The 20,227-nt window shown below is 43.3% G+C and overlaps 1 protein-coding gene and 1 long non-coding RNA gene across 2 annotated transcripts in view; one reads left to right on the forward strand and one right to left on the reverse strand.

Annotated features, from left to right (window-relative positions):
• LOC103886595 overlaps positions 1–17,337 on the reverse strand; it is an 89,157-nt gene extending 71,820 nt beyond the window's left edge. The window contains exon 1 of the long non-coding RNA XR_004185727.1: positions 17,205–17,337. This is a non-coding gene — a long non-coding RNA (uncharacterized LOC103886595). The remainder of the gene's footprint in view (positions 1–17,204) is intronic.
• Positions 17,338–17,413: 76 nt separating this feature from the next.
• The window catches only part of AGPAT5 (1-acylglycerol-3-phosphate O-acyltransferase 5), a 54,150-nt gene continuing 51,336 nt past the window's right edge, over positions 17,414–20,227 (forward strand). Inside the window, 1 exon segment of the mRNA XM_021941987.2 lies at positions 17,414–17,949. Within this exon segment, the coding sequence (XP_021797679.2) occupies positions 17,731–17,949 (219 nt within the window). The 5' untranslated portion in view covers positions 17,414–17,730.

Here is a 20,227-nt window from a genome sequence, read left to right on the forward strand (position 1 = left end):
AGGTAAACTCATATCACAGGGGTTCGTTGTACAGATTATTTCATCATCCAGGTACTAAGCCTACTACCCAACAATTATTCTTCCTGATCCTCTCCCTCCTCCCACTCTTTACCCTCAAGTAGGCCTCAGTGTGTGTTGTTCCCCCTTTGTGTCCACGTGTTCTCATCATTTAGCTCCCAGTTGTAAGTGAGAACATGTGGTATTTGGTTTTCTGTTCCTGCATTAGTTTGCTAAGGATAATCACTTCCAGATCCATCCGTGTTCATGTAAAGGACATAATCATTCTTTCTATGGCTTCATAGCATTCCATGCTGTATATGTACCACATTTTCTGCATTCAATCTGCCATTGATGGGCATTTAGGTTGAGTCCATGTCCTTGCTATTGTGAATAGTGCTGCAATGAACAGTTGCCTGCATGTGTCCTTATGGTAGAATGATTTAGACTCCTTTGGGTATACACTCAGTAATGGGATTGCTGGGTTGAACGGTAGTTCTGTTTTTAGCTCTGTGAGGAGTTGCTACACTATTTTCTGCAATGATTGATCTAATTCACATTCCAACAGTGAATAGGCATTCCTTTTCCCCCACAACCTCGCTGGCATCTGTTATTTCTTGACTTTTTAATAATAATAATTTTGACTGGCGTGAGATGGTATCTCATTGTGGTTTTGATTTCTCTAATGATCAGTGATACTAACCTTTTTTCATATGCTTGTTGGCCATATGTATGTCTTCTGTTGAAAAGTATCTGTTCATGTCTTTTGCATTAATTTTTAAAAACACTTCATGTAAACAGAATATATGTAGTGTGTCTAAATGTGAGATAATGTTGTGGGAGTGATGTATCTTTTGCATAAGGCTTGCAATTAAAGGCAAAAATTCTGTAGGCACATCATGGTTTAGAAAGATTTAAATGGAAGGATTTTGTTTCCCGTTGTAATATTAAATAATAAAGCTCTTGGCAGAAAAAGATAAATCTGAAAGTAATATATTATTCAGGAAATAAGAGAAAAAAATCATTTAAAAATCCGAGTTTTAAGTTTTGATAACAAAAATAGCAATAATATGCAGTAGAGAAAATAAAGGAAGCAAAGAAGCTTATTATCCCCTCTTAGTATGTGACACAAGCCTTAAAAGCCAGAGACAATGGAAGCTGTATCTTTGAACTCTTCTTTGAGGTATCAGTACCTGTCCAAAGGAGACAAAACCATCAGAAAGACATGGAAAAGGCCGGGCGCAGTGGCTCACACCTGTTATCCCAGTACTTTGGGAGACTAAGGCAGGTGGATCATGAGGTCAGGAGTTCAAGACCAGCCTGACCAACATGGTAAAACCCTGTCTCTACTAAAAATACACAAAAAATTAGCCGGACGTGGTGGCACACGCCTGTAATCCCAGCTATTCAGGAGGCCGAGGCAGGAGACTCACTTGAACCTGGGAGGTGGACGTTGCAGTGAACCGAGATCGCCCCACTGCACTCCAGCCTCCAGCCTCCAGCCTGGGCAACAGAGTGAGACTCCGTCTCAAAAAAAAAAAAAAAAAAGAAAGACATGCAGAAGCCGGATAATAAAACGGTCACAGGCCAAGGCCAGAGACACATATCTGGGGTCATCTGTCCAGAGAGAGTCACATTACGTAAGATGCTGTTGACATCTTTTGGCAGAGGCGAAGGGGAATTATCACGGGGGTCCCCTAGTGGGCTGGAAGAGTGATTGATGTTCAGGCGCGGATAACTACGGCTCATTCCAGTGGTTTGTCTCCAATGTTCTCTTTACAAAAATGAAAGGAATCAGGGCAGGGACATTTCCAAAATATATATCTTTCAACAGAAAAGAATAATTTGTTTAAATGACAGAAATTATTAGAAGATTATAGATGGGAGAGATGGTTTGGTTAAATCTTAAGAGTCTCATTGTTTCAGAATTTTTGAAATGATTTCTACGAAAACAAATTTGAAAAATAAAAGTGATTTTCAACACATTTTAAATAAAGCATGTAGATCCTTGAACACTCAATATGACCACACTGTTGAGTATTCAAAGTAGTGCTGAAAAATAGTATTAGACTGTAAAACTAAAAGCCAGGAGTGAAGGAAAAAATGGAAAAAAATTAAACGTTTTTAAGAGGCAGGCTAAATGCAAGGGGTATACTGGATTGGTGCCTGGATCATCTCTAGCGAACGGCAGGAAGCATCATTTGATCATACACAGAAAAAAATAGCTGGTGAGTGGTAGAGGTAAGGAGGGAGAGATGGCAGTCATGATGACTGCAACACACTTCCCCAGAGAATCACAAGGAAGCTGGAAGCAAAGTCTTCTACACTCCCGCATCCCTGGCCGACCAACTGACAGGTCTTCAAATCTGTAATTCTACACTTTAGTTTGCAAGGCAATCAAAGACTGGACTTCACTCACAATAGTCTTTCAATGTGACTTTTGTCCTACTGGATATGCTATAATAAAATCTAAGTTACAACACAAAGAAAGAAATCAAAACGATCACTATAAAGTCCATTTTCTCTGCCAAGATAAGTGGAAGTATATGAAGTCAAACTTGAATCTGCATGGAGGACTAAGAATATGTACAAACACGTAAGCCAAGGTGAGGACATAGTGGAGGAGTTAATGGAATGGTGAGCAGTGACCTGGGAATTAGAAGCCATGGGGCATGGTCCCAGTGCCATTGGTACCAGTTGTGGGACCTAAGCAGACTGTGGCTCGCTTGGCCTTGATGTCATGTTTGTTAAAATTGTAGGCTGACTCAACATCCCAACAACCCTTCCTGGCTCCTCTTACGGCAACTTTTGCATAAGTGGAAACTGTAGAAAAGAGAACACAAAGTCTCTGACATGCAGATGGCAAGACTTTAATATCACAAACTCAGAGGTTCCAAATAGGCAACAGGCCCTGCAACCTAATCACCATCAGTAGGAAGGGCTAGTGGGCTGAGCAAGGTGGCTCACAACTGTAATCCCAGCACTTTGGGAAGCCAAGGCAGGAGGATTGCTTGAGGTCAGGAGTTAAAGAGCTCCCTGGGCAACACAGTGAGATCATGTCTCTACAAAAAATTTTTAAAGTTAGCTGGGAGTGGCGACATATGCAGTCCCCTGTACTCAGAGCCCTGGAGTTCAAGGCTGCAATGAGCTATCATCACACCACTGCACTCCAGCCAGGGTGGACAGAGAAAGACCTTGTCCAAAAAAAAAAAACCCCAAAACAACAAAAAACAAGCAGTAGCAGGAAGAAAAAAGAAGAAAGAAGAAAGAAGAAGAAGAAATCTACACTAACACAAAAGTTGTCAAATTTTGTAGCCTGGTCAACATAGCAAGACCCCATCTCTAGGGGAAAAAAAAATTGCCAGGCATGGTGGCATGTACCAGTAGTCTTAGTTACTCAGGAGGCTGAAGCAGAAGGATTGCTTGAGCCCACGAAATAATGACTGCAATGACCTGAGATCATGCCACCACCACACTCCAGTCGAGGCGACAGGGTAAGACCTTGATCTCAAAAAAAAAAAAAAAAAAAAAAAAAGACTTGTGGATATAGCTAAAGAAGTACTTGCAAGAAAATGTATGGCTTTAAATTCATTTCTGAGAAAAAAAGGTTAAAAATCAACAAGCTTCCAACTCAAGAAGCTAAAAACCATCAAATTAAATACAGAGAAAGTAGAAGGAAATAAAAAGTTAGGTCAAAAATCAGTGAATCAAAAAGCAGGCAAAAAAAAAAAATCAATGAAGCCAAGAGTTGGTTCTTTAAAAATATTAACAAAATTAATTAGCCTGGCATGGTGGCACATGCATGGAATCCCACCTACTCAGTAGTTTGTGGCATGAGAATCGCTTGAAACTGGGAGGTGAAGATTGCAGTGAGCCAAGATCGTGCCACTGCACTCCAGCCTGGGCAACAGAGTGAGACTCTGTCTCACAAAACAATAACAACAAAATTATAAAATTGACAAAGTCCTTGCTTGTTTGTTCAATGGGGAAGAGGTAGGAAAACAAGATCACCAATATCAGTTATGAAAAAGGGGACATAATTATAGAGATAAAGAATATTATAAACAATTTTTTTGCTAGTAAATTTGACAACTTAGATGAACAAATTTCTTAAAAACCACAACTTACCAAATTTGACACAAGATAAAATAAGTAAGTTCAATTGTGTATATCTGAAAGCCATTAAAACATTTAATTTTTAATTTTCAAAATCAGTGTGTGTGTGTGTGTGAGTATGTGCGCATGTGTGTAAAATCTACAGTTTAAAACCCTTCTACAGAGAAACCCAGGCTGAGCTCCAAAAGCTTAGCATTGACTTTAGCCTAAAGTTGTGCCTAACCACAGAGGGTCTGCACAGCATTGACTTCATCTTGGCCTCCTGGTACTTGCCTACTCTTCATGGGTTTTTGCTTCATTTCATTACTTGTTTTATTCTGCTGTTCTGCATGCATCATTGTAAGTCACCGTGCAGCTTCTTTGTAACAAAGTGAAACACAGTCATGCTATACTTAGAGATGCTATAAACACTGTACACTTACAGGCTACACTACATTTATAAATTAACCTTGCTTTGCTATAACTTGTTTAAAAACCAATTTTTAAAAACATTGTGATTCTTATAACACTTAACCTAAAATACACATTGTACAGCTGTACAAAAGTATTTCCTTTCTTCATATCTCTATTCTATAAGCCATTTAAAAACCTTTCTATTACTTTCTAAACTTTTTTTTATTAAAAACTAAGACACAAACACATACATCAGCTTCAGTCTACACAGGGTCAGGATCATCAATATCACCATGTTCCATCTCCACATCTTACCCCACTAGAAAATATTCAGGGGAAATAACAGGTTTGGAGCTGTCATCTCCTATGACCACAATCCATCCTTCTGGATTTCTCCTGAAGGACCTCCCTGAGGCTCTTTAGGAAGCATTGCTATTTTCAGAAATATGTCTTTGGTGGTTTGCTTGGTTTACTTCTTTTTTACATCACAGATTTGCCTGCAAACAGATAATGCATCATGCACATTCCTCTCTATTAATGAAAACCTTTCAGTGTTGGGCTCTATGTTTTCAAACTTTTTAAGGAGCTTTCTGAGGTCTACAAAAGCTTCTGCCAAACCTTCACTGTTAATTTTCTTAGGAGTTCTTTTTTCTCTCAGTTTCCTCTTCTCTTGTCTCTTCTTCAGCTATGCATTCCTGTTCCAGTTCCAACAGCTCCTCATTCTTCTCCTCTACATCATCCTCATCCACACCTAGTTGGAGCCGTTTGCTATGACAACCACAGCCTTGGTGTTTGCAACCTCCTCATCCTGGCTAATCCTTTGAAGTCACAGACAAACCTCTTGAGTGTCTTCGTCCAGATTCCATTCATACATGCCTTGGCGACCATGCCAAGGTTCTTGATGCAGTCAGAGTAAGGGAGAACACCACCCCTCATATTGTCTTATGCCCAATTTCTGCCTCCAAAGGAAGAAAGTGAAAACTAAAAGGCAGACATGAAATCCACAGGCAGACAGCCCGGTGCCGGAACCTGGGCCTGGTAGTTAAAGATCGACCCCTGACCTAACTGGTTCTGTTATCTATAGATTCCAGACATTGTATGGAAAAGCATTGTAAAAATCCCCGTCCTGTTCTGTTCCGATCTGATTACCAGTGCATGCAGCCCCCAGTCACATACCCCCTGCTTGCTCAATCGATCACGACCCTCTCATGTGGACCCCCTTAGAATTGTGAGCCCTTAAAAGGGACAGGAATTGCTCACTCAGGGAGCTCGGCTCTTGAGACAGGAGTCTTGCCGATGCTCCCGGCCGAATAAACCCCTTCCTTCTTTAACTCAGTGTCTGAGTTTTGTCTGCGGTTCGTCCTGCTACAATAGATGTTGTAATCCTTCTAGAGTTGCATCAGTGTCTTCTCAGCATCTTCCTCAGCCACAGCAATAGTCTAGGCAAAACTTCTCAGGTAGCAGGCCTTAAAGGCACCATAAGTCCTTGGTCCACTGGTTGAATCAAAGAAGTAGTGTTTTGGAAGGAGAAACACCACCTCAATATTGGGATGCAGATCACCAATAAAGGGATTATGAGTGGGACCATTAAAGGTAAGCACAATCTTGAGAGGTACTGTACGTTCTTCTCCAAACAATGCTGCCAGCTTCATTACTTCCTGCTCTCCCAAAGCATCAACATGTATGTGGTTTTGAGTTTCCATGTGATATGGTTTGGCTATGTCCCCACCCAAATCTCATCTCGAATTGTAATCCTCATAATCCCCAAGTGTTGAGGGAGAAACCAGGTGGAGATGATTGGATCATGAGGGCGGTTCCCCCCATGCTGTTCTCATGACAGTGAGTGAGTTCTCATGACATCTGATGGTTTTACAAGCATCTCGCATTTCCCCTGCTGGTACTCTCCCTCCTGCTGCCTTGTGAAGAAGGTGCCTGCTTCTGCTTAGCCTTCCATCATGACTGTAAGTTTCCTGAGACCTCCCCAGCCATGTAGAACTGTGAGTCAATTAAACCTCTTTTCTTTAATAAATTACCCAGTCTTGGGTATTTCTTTATAGCAGCATGAGAATGGACTAATAATACATCATGGTACCAATTATGACTGTAATTCTCTATTACTTCTGTGCTCAGTGCTTACTTCTGTTTGGCTATAGTTTTTTTGTTTCCAGTGACTTAATTACTTGGTCTATGACTTAATCCAATCACCAGGGGCTGAAGGGGACGATTTCCTTGTACAAATTTGCTTCTTTAGCTCTATCTCATATGGCAGTGCCTCCAGGGAGTGAAAGCACCTTTACAAGAGGAAATCGTGATGGTGAAAGAGATCTGATCTAACCAACCCCCAACTTGCCTTTAACCTCCAAACTGCTCTTAATCATTCCTGGGCTCAGGCTAAGCTAACTTTGGGAGACATCTAGTTTACAGTTTAAATGGTAATGTCTCTACCCCAAAACTAAACTGCCTTTATAAAGTTAATGAAAGACAATCAGGTAGAAAGATGAGGGGAGCCTGAATTCTGCTCACGTAAAGATGTGAATGGTTGCCAGCCATTGTTCCAGAGGTCACAAGATTTGAAATTTCCCCAACTACTCCTGCAGGTAACATTACTATTGTAGAACCTAAGACTGGCCTTTTGAGATGTCCTTTCAGGTATTTGCATTTTTGACAACTGACACACTGGGAGCATCAACTGGCCCTGTGGCCTCACCTAGAAGTAGACTCAGCACAGCATGCACGGGGACCATTTTCCACACCCCTATGATTGCATCCCCAACAAATCAGCAACACCCAAACTATCCTTGTAAAACTGTAGCCTCTAAACTTCCAGGGAGACTGATTTGCGTAATAAAACTCTGGTCTCCCATTCAGCTCATTCTGCATGAATTAAATTTTTTCTCTACTGCAATCCCCCTATCTTGATAAATCAGCTCTCTCTTGGCAGCAGGCAAGATGAACCCACTGCATGGTTATAGGGGCACCTCCCATAAGGCAGAAGGATTGGGAAAGCGCCCATGTGCATCCACACAGTGGCAGTGTGCCAGGGACTTAGCAGGGCACACAGATTCCCTCACATAGAGTCTCAGGTCAAAGTAGGTGTTGGCCCTCGGAGTGGCCGGCCAGGTCCCACACTCACTCACCCACATGCTCCCTCCCTCGAGGGGCTGAGTGCAGTAGGCTGAGTAGACCCACCCCTGCTACAAGTCTGGTAAAGGGGTGGAGACAAATCCTGTGTCAGGGGGGGATCTAATTGATATTGTGCAAATAACTGGAGGGCACAGCTAGGCAAGGGTTTCAGAGCAAGTTGAGGCACAAACAGTTCTGTGAGAAGCACCTGTGGGATCTATTGTCCTGAGAGGGCTGTTTACCCAGAGAAGCCTCCTGGTGTGCTGGGAAGGGGCTAGCCGGCAATCTATTGTTTGGATAAATGGTCATTTAAGAGATTCCTGAAGAAAACAACAAAGTTATTGACTGGTTTTATATAGCCTTATCTTCCTGCACAAGAATTTCCTGGAACAAAGAGTTGAGAAAAGAGAAGAATTTTTATCTGAGGAATGCTAGTCTTTTTAATTATCAGGCCAAGAGAGACATTAAAGTAAGATCACAGAAGCCCAGCAAGGAGGTGTGTGCCTGTAGTCCCAGCTACTCGGGAGGCTGAGGCAGGAGGATCACTTGAGCCCAGGAGTTCAAGACCTGCCTGGGCAACATAGCTAGACCCTGTATCATAAAAAATAAAAAAGAACATATAACACGACCATGGTCACATCCTACTTCCCCCTTGAGCTATGCAATCATCTCTTAAAACTGTTTGCTATTGCCACAAGTAGCTATAAATTAACCTAATAATGCTGCAACTGACACTATAACCCACAACCTACAGCTTAGCAATATATAGCCAATCACTAATTAACGTTATTTATGTGACGCCAAAGAGAGTTCCTGACAAACCACTTTGTATCAGCCCACTCTCTTGTCCCCATTTCCCTTTAAAAATCCACTTGTAATCGCTGCTAATTGGAGTGTATATTCAGGACAACTTGAAACTATGCTCCTGGGTTGCAGTCCTCAAGCTTGGCCCCAATACACTCCCTATTTATGTTAATTTTGCCCCAGCTTCTTCCTTTTAGGTCAACAGAATCAAGTCACATTGAAGTTGGCTTAGTCCTGACAGTCAGGTCATATCACACCTAAGCATCGATGGTCTGGGCAGAGCTGTGTACTGAGGTCAGGGAAGCAGCTCATGGTACAGCCTTGCAGGCCACAGGCAGGACTTAATTTGGATTTTTTTCTGAGCTGTGAGTATTTCAAGTACAGAAGTGATAAGAGTTTGCTAGGGCTGCTGTAACACAGTACCACACACTATGTGGCTTTTTAAAAAGGCATTTATTGTCTCTCAGTGCTGGGAGCAGAAAGTTTAAAAACAAGCTGTCAACAGGGTTGGTTCTTTGTGAAGGCTGGGAGGAAAACGACACCAGATATTTCACCCCAAAATAGACTTCTTTGACATGTTTCAAAATGGCTATTCAGAAGGCCTGTAAACACAATAATTGCCCTGCAAATCTAGTCTCCCCTTTTGAGTTGGGGGTGGTGGGGAGGAGGTTTGCATCTGCAGAGGAAATGAAGCAAAGTAAACAACAGCTGTAAGAAGGCTTTCTCTGAAGCCCCCCTGGTTCGGGTCTAGGAAAGATGACCTGAGAATCTCAAACCTTTAGAATCTGACAAACACTTCCCCGCCTACCTACCTTCTATTCTTCCTGAGGGCTGCTACCTTGGTTTCCTCTGCATAACAAGATTGCCTTAGGTACCAGGTCTCCTCTTCTCTCCCTCCCATAACCTGTTTTGCTAGGACCCAAGTCCCCATTCTTTCTGTAACCTCAAGATGGTATAAAAGCATCAACCGGCCTGAAGCGGTGGCTCACGCCTGTAATTTCGGCACTTGGGGAGGCCGAGGCAGGCAGATAACTTGAGGTTAGGAGTCTGAGACCAGCCTGGCCAACATGGTGAAACCCTAAAAACACAAAAATTAGCTGGGCGTGATGGCGTATGCCTGTAGTCCCAGCTACTCGGGAGGCTGAGGTGGGAGAATCGCTTGAACCCAGGAGTCAGAGGTTGCAGTGAGCCAAGACTGTGCCACTGCACTCAGGCTTGGGCGACAGAGCCTCAAGACTCCGTCTCAAAAAAAAAAAAAAAAATTAAAAATAGCATCGTCCACCTGGCCATTTGAGTTTTTCATATTTTGTATGACTTCTGTGCCTGAATGCACGTTAATAAACATGCCTTTTTTTCCTTGTTGATCTGTCTATTCCAAGTGGTGTTTTTGTTTTGAGACGGAATCTTGCTCTGTCACCAGGCTGGAGTGCCGTGGCATGATCTCAGCTCACTGCAACGTCTGCCTCCCGGCTTTAAGCGATTCCCCTGCCTCAGCCTGCCAAGTAGCTGGGATTACAGGCACGTGCCATCACGCCTGGCTAATTTTTTGTATTTTAGTAGAGACGGTGTTTCACCATGTTGGCCAAGATGGTCTTGATCTCCTGACCTTGTCATCTGCCTGCCTCAGCCTCCCAACCCAGTTTGCTTTACAGAATCAAATCAGTGAAGTCTGAGGGGGAAAAATAAACTTGCCTATAAAGGGAAGGATCTGTTCCAGGCCTCTCTCCTTGGCTTGTGGACAGCCTTCTCCCTGTAACTCTTCATGCCATCTTCCCCCACATATCTGTGTCCAAATGTCCTCTTCTCAGAAGGATTAGGGCCCATCCTAATGACCTAACGGACTAATTTTAATTTAGGTACCTCTGTGGAGACCATAGCCAAATAAGGTCATGTGCTAAAGCAGGGCAGGGGGTAGTACTTCACCATATGAGTTTGGGCTTTATAACATTGTGCCATTGTGCTTAACAAACTATTTTCAAAAACAATAGAAAATTTAGGAAAAGTGGCATTGTTTTACTTTCTTATTTTTTCAAATCTTTTTAATGTGGCTTAATGAAACACAGTGCTTCTGCATTCAATCTGCTGCCATGTTTTGTGTTTTGTTGTTGTTGTTGTCATTGTTTTTGGCTGAAATGTATAAAGAAAATCCAGCCTTATATAGATTTGTAATTGGAAAAAGGGTTTTTTTGGGGGCTGCGGGGAAACAGGGTCTCACTCTGTCCTCTAGGCTGGAGTACAGTGGCGTGATCTCAGCTCACTGCAGCCTCCTGGGCTCAGGTGACCCTCCTACCTTAGCCTCCGGAGTAGCTAGATGAGGCTACAGGTATGCACCACCACATATGGCTAATTTTTGTATTTTTTGTGGTGAAACATGGGGTTTCGCCATGTTACCTAGGGTGGTCTCAAACTCCTGGGTTCAAACAATCTGCCCACCTCGGCCTCCCACAGTGCTGGGATTATAGGCATGAGCTACCGGTAGTGCCCGGCCTGGAAGGGGTATTTTTATAGCCTTTTCAGATAATGTGACTATTCTTTCATATTACACTAAAACTCAGGAACTGGTGATTGCCTAAAGGTTAACAGCCATGTAAAGTTTGAAATTACATCAATGAAATTTTTGTAGTTAAATTAAAACCCATTGGTACATCTTGTGCTTGCAAGAGCCATTTACCCATTCATCATTTTTAAATATCATGCATTATTTTAAAAACATTGGTTTACTGCATTGTGCCAACCTTCCAAATTCTGACACATTTCACGATACAGTATTGAAAAATCACAATGGTTGCTACTACCACAGATCTCACGAAAAAAGTCTTCAAGAAGACAGTGTGGCAATTCCTTAAGGATCTAGAACTAGAAATACCATTTGACCCAGTCATCCCATTACTGGCTATATACCCAAAGGATTAAAAATCATGCTGCTATAAAGACACATGCACACATATGTTTACTGCAGCACTATTCACAATAGCAAAGACTTGGAACCAACCCAGATGTCCATCAATGATACACTGGATTAAGAAAATGTGGCACATATACACCATGGAATACTATGCAGCCATAAAAAATGATGAGTTCACGTACTTTGTAGGGACATGGATGAAGCTAGAAACCATCATTCTCAGCAAACTATCGCAAGGCCAAAAAACCAAACACCGCATGTTCTCACTCATAGGTGGGAATTGAACAATGAGAACACGTGGACACAGGAAGGGGAACATCACACAGTGGGGCCTGTCGTGGGGTCGGGGCAGGGCGGGGAGGGATAGCATTAGGAGATATACCTAGTGTAAATGACGAGTTAATGGGTACAGCACACCAACATGGCACATGTATACATATGTAATAAACCTGCACATTGTGCACATGTACCCTAGAACTTAAAGACAAAAAAAAAAAAAAGAAAGAAAGAAAAATGTCTTCTAGAATTGAGAGGGTATCAAGCTCATAGAGCAACATATGTTTTCCAAGATTCAAGTTTTCACTTGAAAGCTTCGATTTTATTGTTGGCAACATTACCCACTGTTTTCTTTTGAAGTGAATTTGTTTTCGGAAAAAGTGTCTGCCAGACTCACCAGTTTATCTGCTAGTTATTCTTTCAAGCAAAACTGATGTTCCGTGAAAAAGGTAGCTCTCAACTTGCAGCTCAGAGGTCGTTTCCCACAGGGGAGCTATTGATCTTTGGTATGCATCCCACGTGTTTCATGCAAGTTCCGTTTAGTCACATGGAGTATTCACAAGATGCGTACTCCACAGTTGAGACTTAATAAAATTGACTTTTTTTATTTTTTATTTTTTGCTACCACATTGAGACTATTCTCAAGTGAAGTGTTTTTGCCATGATCACATGGCGATGAAGAACATGATGGTCACTAGCGGGTACCTTTCTGGGTCATTGCCTTACTTCCAGTGAGGTGTCAGTGGATTTACCTACCCTGGCTTTTGCATCACCACTGCAAATCTAATAGTGAAAAGGCAAATGATGTCTCAGTACTACTGTGAAAACATTTTTCCCTCACACCACCTGAAAGGGTCTTGAGGAGCCTGAAGGCTTCAAGGTCCACACTTCAAAAAAAACACAGCCCTAGACTGACGGTGGCCCATTACGGGTGGGGTCAGTTTCCCCCAGATCACATGGGCTCTGTTGGGAGGGGTGGCTGTCTGTATGACCATCTTAGTCACCTCAAGGAGGGAAGGGGCAAAGGACTGCCAAGCATCTACTGCATAAGTAGACAGCTGTAACCTCTGGGTAAGAAAATGGGACTGGGTGCGGCATGAGGGAAATGTCCACATTTTATTCAATATTCAAAACATAGTATTGCTTACACTTTTTATAACAGGAATGCCTTCTTGTTTTATCTGTGCAAACAGCAAAATAAAAGCATGAAGGGGAACTGACCAAAGTTTTATTTAGTTTTTACAGAAATAGGATCATAGTGCATGTATTATCCAGCAACTTGCTTTGTCACCTAGTGTCCTAGTGATCTGTCCATGACTACGCATTTAGGGCTACTTATTCCTGTCCGACTGCTGCACACCATTTCACATATCAGTACTGTGTATCCACAGACCCTTTCTGCTAATGATGTGCACTTAGGGAGACTGACTAATTAAAAGGGTATCTGTCTGTATTAGGCTGTCCTTGCATTGCTATAAAGAAATACTGGAGACTGGGTAATTTATAAAGAAAAGTGGTTTAATTGGCTCACAGTTCTGCTGGCTGTACAGGAAGCATAGTGCTGGTATCTGCTCAGCTTCCGGGGAGGCCTCAGGAAACGTGAAATCGTGGTGAAAGGCGAAAGAAGAGCAGGAGCGAGAGTGAAGTGAGAGGGGAGGTGCTACACAATTTTCTTTTCTTTTTTTTTTTTTTTTGAGACAGAGTCTCACTCTGTTGCCCAGGCTGGAGTGCAGTGGTGCAATCTTGGCTCACTGCAACCTACGCCTCCCGGGTTCCTGCCATTCTCCTGCCTCAGCCTCCTGAGTAGCTGGGACTACAGGTGCCTACCACCACACCGGGCTGATTTTTGTAATTTTAGTAGAGACAGGGTTTCACCTTGTTAGCCAGGATGGTCTCGATTTCCTGACCTCGTGATCCGCCCACCTCAGTCTCCCAAAGTGCTGGGATTACAGGTGGGAGCCACTGCGCCCAGTCTGCTACAAAATTTTCAACCACCAGATCTCGCGAGAATCACTCACTATCCTGAGGACAAGTACCAAGAGGGATGGTGATAACTATTCACGAGAAAACTGCCGCCATGATCCAACCGCCTGGCACCAGGCCCCACCTCCAACACTGGGGGTTAAGACTGATAATGAGATTTGGGTGGGAACACAGATCCAAACCATATGGCTGTCCATTCTTAGAACATACTGTCAAATGTCCTTCCAAGAACGCTGTGCATGAGGGATTCGTTTTTCTCTCCATACAGGCTCACCATCAAAGGCTAAGCCACTATCATCCTTTCTAGCTGGGAGTCTAGCTATAGTCTCCAAACTGTTTAAAATGTACTCTCCACAATGCCTGAACAACTTTTAAAAAAAACCAAATATAAGCACGTCAGTCCTCTCCTTAAAATCTCAGTAGCTTCCCTGTCCTTTGGGATAAACTCTAAAATCTTTACATGTCTCCCAAGACCCTGCTGTCATCTGGTTCTTGCCTATCTCTCCACACTCAACCCCTACCGTCCTTGTCTCCTTCCCTTACCCCAATTATTTCTGTAAAAACAGTCTTCGAATGGAGGCATGCATATCCCTGAGACTATGGACACATGTGGTCATGAGCAGTTCCAAGGGATTCAGTTTTTCAGATCCCAACTCTTCTAAAAGTTATCTGACTGAGGACTCCTGGAGTCCAGGCCCACCCAGCACTTCATAATGGCTCCTTTCCCACCTGGTACATCCCAAATCTTACTACATGGTGCTGCCCTGCTGAGGTAGAAAGGTGCAATAACCCTGAGGACACCAACAGAGAAAATTTATTTTAATGAAGGGACCATTAAGAGATGCATTTCTAGTAAAACTTTTTTTTTTTTTTTTTTTTTTTGCCTACAGTTCCTTGTCAGATTTTGTGAAACACATTGATCAAACTGTGTATTGCTAATAATAGTAACAGTTCAATCCAGAAGAAAACTTGCTTCTTAGAACCCTAATGATACAGTCTGATCAATAAAAAACTTTAAAGGATAGAGCATATTCACTTACGATGGAATCCTGTGGTAGAATTGAAATAAAAATATTTTCAGGGAGAAAAATGATCAATGCAAAATTTTCAACTGGTCAAAGGCTTCAGTATTTTTGAAATGAACGATGGGGTGGATATTAAATCACTATAGTATTTATAACTCACTGCATACATTTAAACATTTTCTGTAATCACTTTATCTTCAAAACCTCATTCACAACTCATCACAACTTCTTTCGTAACTACTTAAATTTATAGTTAAAAGCCTTTTAAAATTTATCATTAAAAGCCCCCCCCCCCCCTTTTTCTTGAGACAGGGTCTTTCTCTTTCACTCAGGCTGGATTGCAGTGACGCGATCATGGCTCATACCAGCTTTGAACTCCTGGGCTCAAGCAATCCTCCCAACTCAGCCTCCTGGGTAGCTGGGGCTACAGGCATGAACAATCACATCCAGCTAATTTAAAAGTATATATTTGTAGAGATGGAGATCTCACTCTACAAATCGCTTAAGTGATCCTTCCTCCTTGGCCTCCTAAAGTGCTGGAATTACAAGTATTATCATGCCCAGCTAATAAAAACATTTAAATATCAATTTAATAATGTGTGATAGGAATACACAGCATTCTTTCAAGGGGCATCTCAACAAATTTTTAAAAGAACATTGTGGCCCACTCCAGTGCTAGGCATGAGAATATGGTGTTTTCTCAGCTTCAGGCGTTCAAATGTGCCATTCTCCCGTGGAAGGCCCACTAAGTCCCTCAAGCTTCACCTGAAATACCATTTCGCCTGAGAAGCCTTCCTTGTCTCCAGACTAAATTAGATTGCCTTGATATATGCTCCCATAGAACCACGAATGTTCCCTTTTCATCCCACAGGGAACTCCTTGTTAAATGTTGTACAAGGAAAGCATAGACAGACTTCACCTTTCACTGTTCCACTGGTGCCCAGCAGGGTATGCAGAGGAGGAAGTCAGCTGTGCTCTGAAAGAAGGACCACTCCAGTAGAGGGGTGGAAAAGGTCATCAGACTGCAAGGGCTCAACAAAAGCACAAGGTAAGGAGGCAGAGGATGTAGGCTGATCAACTAAGAGGTATGTACTGAAAAGGGAGAAAAAAACAGAAAAACAGAGCCGGGTAGTGGCAGAAAGAGAGGGTGAATCTGTGACTGTTCACAGGAAGAGAGGAGTGGGAGCAGCACAGAGAATAACTGATAAGTCAGGAGCTGGGTTTGGAGATAAAGAGGGAGCAAGAGAAAGTTCTGTGTTTTCATGCCAAACATTGAACAAAACTTTACAACTTGGTGATTAACACCTGGGGTGATTCACAGTAACAAATTTACACGTAAACACATATTTATTGACTTTGTACATAGCAATCCTAACATGAACACAGAACCTGCTTTATCTTTTCACACATTGTTCTAGTGTAGGGATGTCTGGTCTCCGTTAAAGAAAGCATAAGGAGCATTAGTTGTGCACATTGTCCACACCCGTGACTTTTTCCCTCCGGTACTAAACCTAGTGCTTCTTACAGTACAGGGCAATGACAGCCACAGAAAGGGAGAGAAGTTCTTTGTACTGTGTAATGCTTCCTGCTGGCCTTCAAATACTTGTTACTTGAGAGATCTCTATTTACCTGGCTTTGTCCCCAAAGGTCACCATCTACCAATGATGTTGTAACTTGATGTTAATCATGTATAAAGAAAGTAGCTACCATCCTGGCCCAGATTAGAACTTTCCACTGAAATGCCGTCCTGCCTAAAGGTAGCACGGGCTTCCATTATGGTGGTGGTGGGGGGGTGGAATATATATATATATATGGTAAAGCATTTGGCATTCTTTTAAAGTACAACTATCCTTGAAAAGGGTTATATATTAAACCATTTTTACTGCAGCCAAAGGGGGAGAGAAAGATCCAGAAGGCCTGTGGATCTGCTTTAACATCAATAAAACAGCTATCCAGCCTTCCTAGCTTTTAGTGAAGGCTACAAAAGTATGTATTTTATGGATTCTACATGTGCACGCAAGTACTTTTATTACTACAAAAAAAAAAAAAAAAAACAAGGCTCCTTATTTAAAAAAAAAAAAATCAGAAACAAGTCCAACAGGCTCTGAGGAAATGAAGCAAGAGTGAATTCTGAAAAGGTCTAATAAACAGTATGGAAATATCCTTGTGGGGTGGTTCTTCTGCTATGCATAAACATGTAATTATCATCATTACTGTGATGGGAAAAACACGGACCCTAATTCTGAAACACCCTGGTAGAGAGAGACGAGCAGGAGGGGCTGCTGCGCACTCAGAGGGGAGGCTGAGGAGGCGGCGTCCCCTTGCTAAGGACTGGCAGTGAGCAGATGGGGACACCCGAGCTGCCCTTCGACCTGGGCCCAGGTGCCTGCAAGACTGGGACCTCTGATAACCCTAACACCCCCTTTCTCACTGCTCTGATTGTGTACATCCCGGCGCCCAGGGGCCTGTGAGCAGGAGGTGCGCGTTCCAGGCACCTCCAGCGCCCCTTAAACCTGCCCGCGCGCACGTCCGGCCGAGGGAGCAGGACAAGTCACCCGAACCCTCCTCCAGCCCGCACCCACCTTCACCTAGCTCCGCCAGTCGCCACCTCCCTTCCAGCGTCCGCAGCCGGCCCAGCTGGGGAGCATGCGCAGTGGCCTGAGCTGGTTTGCCCGCGCTCCCGGTAGGTAGCTGTACTTTAACTGTCGGCCCAAATCAACCAATCAAGATACGTGTTATTGCCGCCGACTGGTACCTATGGCAACGTATGACCAATCAGAAGGCGCGTTATTGCCGCGGAGCCCCTCCCCCGGCGGGGGGGATGTGGCGTTGGGTGAGGGTCATGGGGTGTGAGCATCCCTGAGCTGTGGATCCGGGAGGGCCGCGGCTTCCCTTGCCTTGCAGCCGCGAGCAGCGCACGCAGCCCCGCACTCGCCTACCCGGCCCCCGGCGGCGGCGCGGCCCATGCGGCTGGGGGCGGAGGCTGGGAGCGGGTGGCGGGCGCGGCGGCCCGGGCCCGGGCGGTGATTGGCCGCCTGCTGGCCGCGACTGAGGCCCCGGCGGCGGGCGGGGAGCGCAGGCGGAGCCCGCTGCTGCCGAGCAGAGAAGATGCTGCTGTCCCTGGTACTCCACACGTACTCCATGCGCTACCTGCTGCCCAGCGTCGTGCTCCTGGGCACGGCGCCCACCTACGTGCTGGCCTGGGGGGTCTGGCGGCTGCTCTCCGCCTTCCTGCCCGCCCGCTTCTACCAGGCGCTGGACGACCGGCTCTACTGCGTCTACCAGAGCATGGTGCTCTTCTTCTTCGAGAATTACACCGGGGTCCAGGTGAGCCGCCTACCGCTCCCAGGTCTCGGCGTCCACCCGAGCTCCCGGAGGCGTGGACCCCTCCGGTCCCCACCCCCTGGCGAGGGTCACCCGGCCGGCCCGGCGGACCCAGCACGTAGAGCACGTGCCGCCTCCCCGCCTTCCTCTCCGCGTGCTTCCTGCCGGTCTGCCGAGATCTCTCTCTAGGAAGCTGTGGCCGCGTCGTCCTGAGGCTACAAGTGGGACCCGCCGCCCCTTTCCCCGCCCCTCGCCTGGGTCCGATGCTACTTAGAAAAGTGGGTGCAGATGCACGTTTTAAATAGGGCACGCGTTTAGCAGTTTCTGGCCTTTGGTCCAAAGAGGTGGTCATGTTGGAACAGATCGGAGACGTCTACACTCCGAAGTGCGCTTTTACAATGACCTTCTCTTGAAACAGAAGTACAATTCGGTCTTGTGTTCTTCCCCCAGGACAAGTGAAAGCTGGGCGAGGAAATAAATACATTTGTTACAGTAGAAACCTAACTAGATACAATTCTTGCCAACTTTAACTGGGCTTAAATGTGTGGGTGATCTGTTGTCTGATTACTTTCTTTCTGTTACTGTTTCTCTGTAGAGATTGGATTCGTAGATTAAACTTGAGAAACAAACCATAAAAGTAGAAGGCCCTCTTTAACAGTAGGTATTTGAAGTCTTATAAGAAATAACAAATGTGAATTTTTCTTTTATTTCTCAATTTGAAAGAACAGCTTTATTCTTGGTTATTCCTAATGTCCACTTAGTCCTCTTTTACTTTTCTTGGTAGGGTTAGGGTGGGATGGGGAAAATGGGACGGTATCATTTTGTCTTTTTAACTTTTTTTTTCCACCTGCAGCAGCTGTTTTTACCCTGTGGTCAGTCAGCTACTATATTTAGTTTGCAGTTGCACTGCTGATCGACCCTTGATGGTCCCAGTTGGAAGTTGTTTGGGGGGAAGGAATTTGGAGAAGCCAGGGCCTCCATTTAAACCAGTATCTGTAAATGTCTCCTTGGAAAGAAAAGAAGATACTATTCCAGATCATGGTTTCCTGGCAATTGTTTAAAATGAGCCTCACTTAAAAATTTCAATAATTCAGGCTAATTTTTTCCCTTTGTATGGTAACTCCACCAAGTTTGTCTAAATGTCTGAGTTTTATCATGATTAAGTTTTTACTTTCACGTCATATGACAACTGGCCTGGGTTGGGATATAATCTCAGAACACAAAGTCATTCACTCTTAAAAAAATAATTCTATCTGTGGCGGGTTAGGTTATTTTTGTTCAAAGAGTACACAATATGATGCAGAATACACCATTGAAGGATTTTTTGGTTTGGCAAGTTCTTATTTTTTTAAATGGCTGTAAAACCTAGCAGTGTTTCTGAAATTACATACCTTACCTTATATACTGCTGACTTCAGAGCTCCAATTTACTTCTTGATTTCCCAGCAAGTGATTTTGAAAACATTTAATCTAATCATTTCCCCCCGCCCCATTCAAATCAAAGGAACTAGCGTCCAGCACTAATTTTCATACACTTATGAAAGGATGCCTGACTTAAGTACAATTCAAAATTTTGTTTAATGTGTGTTCCTTGATGAAGTTCTTTAGGAATCCTAGAACTAACTAATTGCCCACTGATCCTCAAATGCAAGTTATGAACATTTAATACAAATTTAAAAGCAAGAGTTTCTTATTCCTGCATTTTTATTTTTATTGTTTGGAGGGGACAAATAATTATTTTCTGTTTACTAACAGAGAGCAGGGTATTTTGAATTTATTAGGGTCTTTTTCTGGAATCTGGGTTTCCTGTGTACACAAAGCTACCTTTCAATATTTTTGATTGTTTCTTTTAAGATTAAACCAATAGAGGAATAAATAGCTATCTTCAAACATAAGACCCAAGGGAAAAAGATTTATAGTGACGTTCTGTCACCATATTTTTTACCTGTGACTTTGTACCATTAACTTTGTCACTGAGATGTTTTGATTAAAATTTTTAGCTTGCTTTTCTTGTTTTGTTAGGATACTCTTTTTTTCTTGAATTGTTTTTATCAGCTTTCGTTTGCAAGGCTAGTGATGATTCTCTTGTTCTGTATAAAGTATTGTTGACTCATTTCTGAAGGGAGTTTTAGTAATTTAAGAGGTTATAAGTTTTTAAATAAAAAGTTTATTAATTTATATATATTAAAGAGACATTTTAAAATAAAAATTTTTTTTAATGACATTTTTATGCCTTTCAACTCTAGGTTTAAAAAATAAGTGGTTCATAGTAGTTCTTGCAG

The sequence above is a fragment of the Papio anubis genome, chromosome 8, assembly GCF_008728515.1.
Source record: "Papio anubis isolate 15944 chromosome 8, Panubis1.0, whole genome shotgun sequence".
NCBI lineage: Eukaryota > Metazoa > Chordata > Mammalia > Primates > Cercopithecidae > Papio > Papio anubis.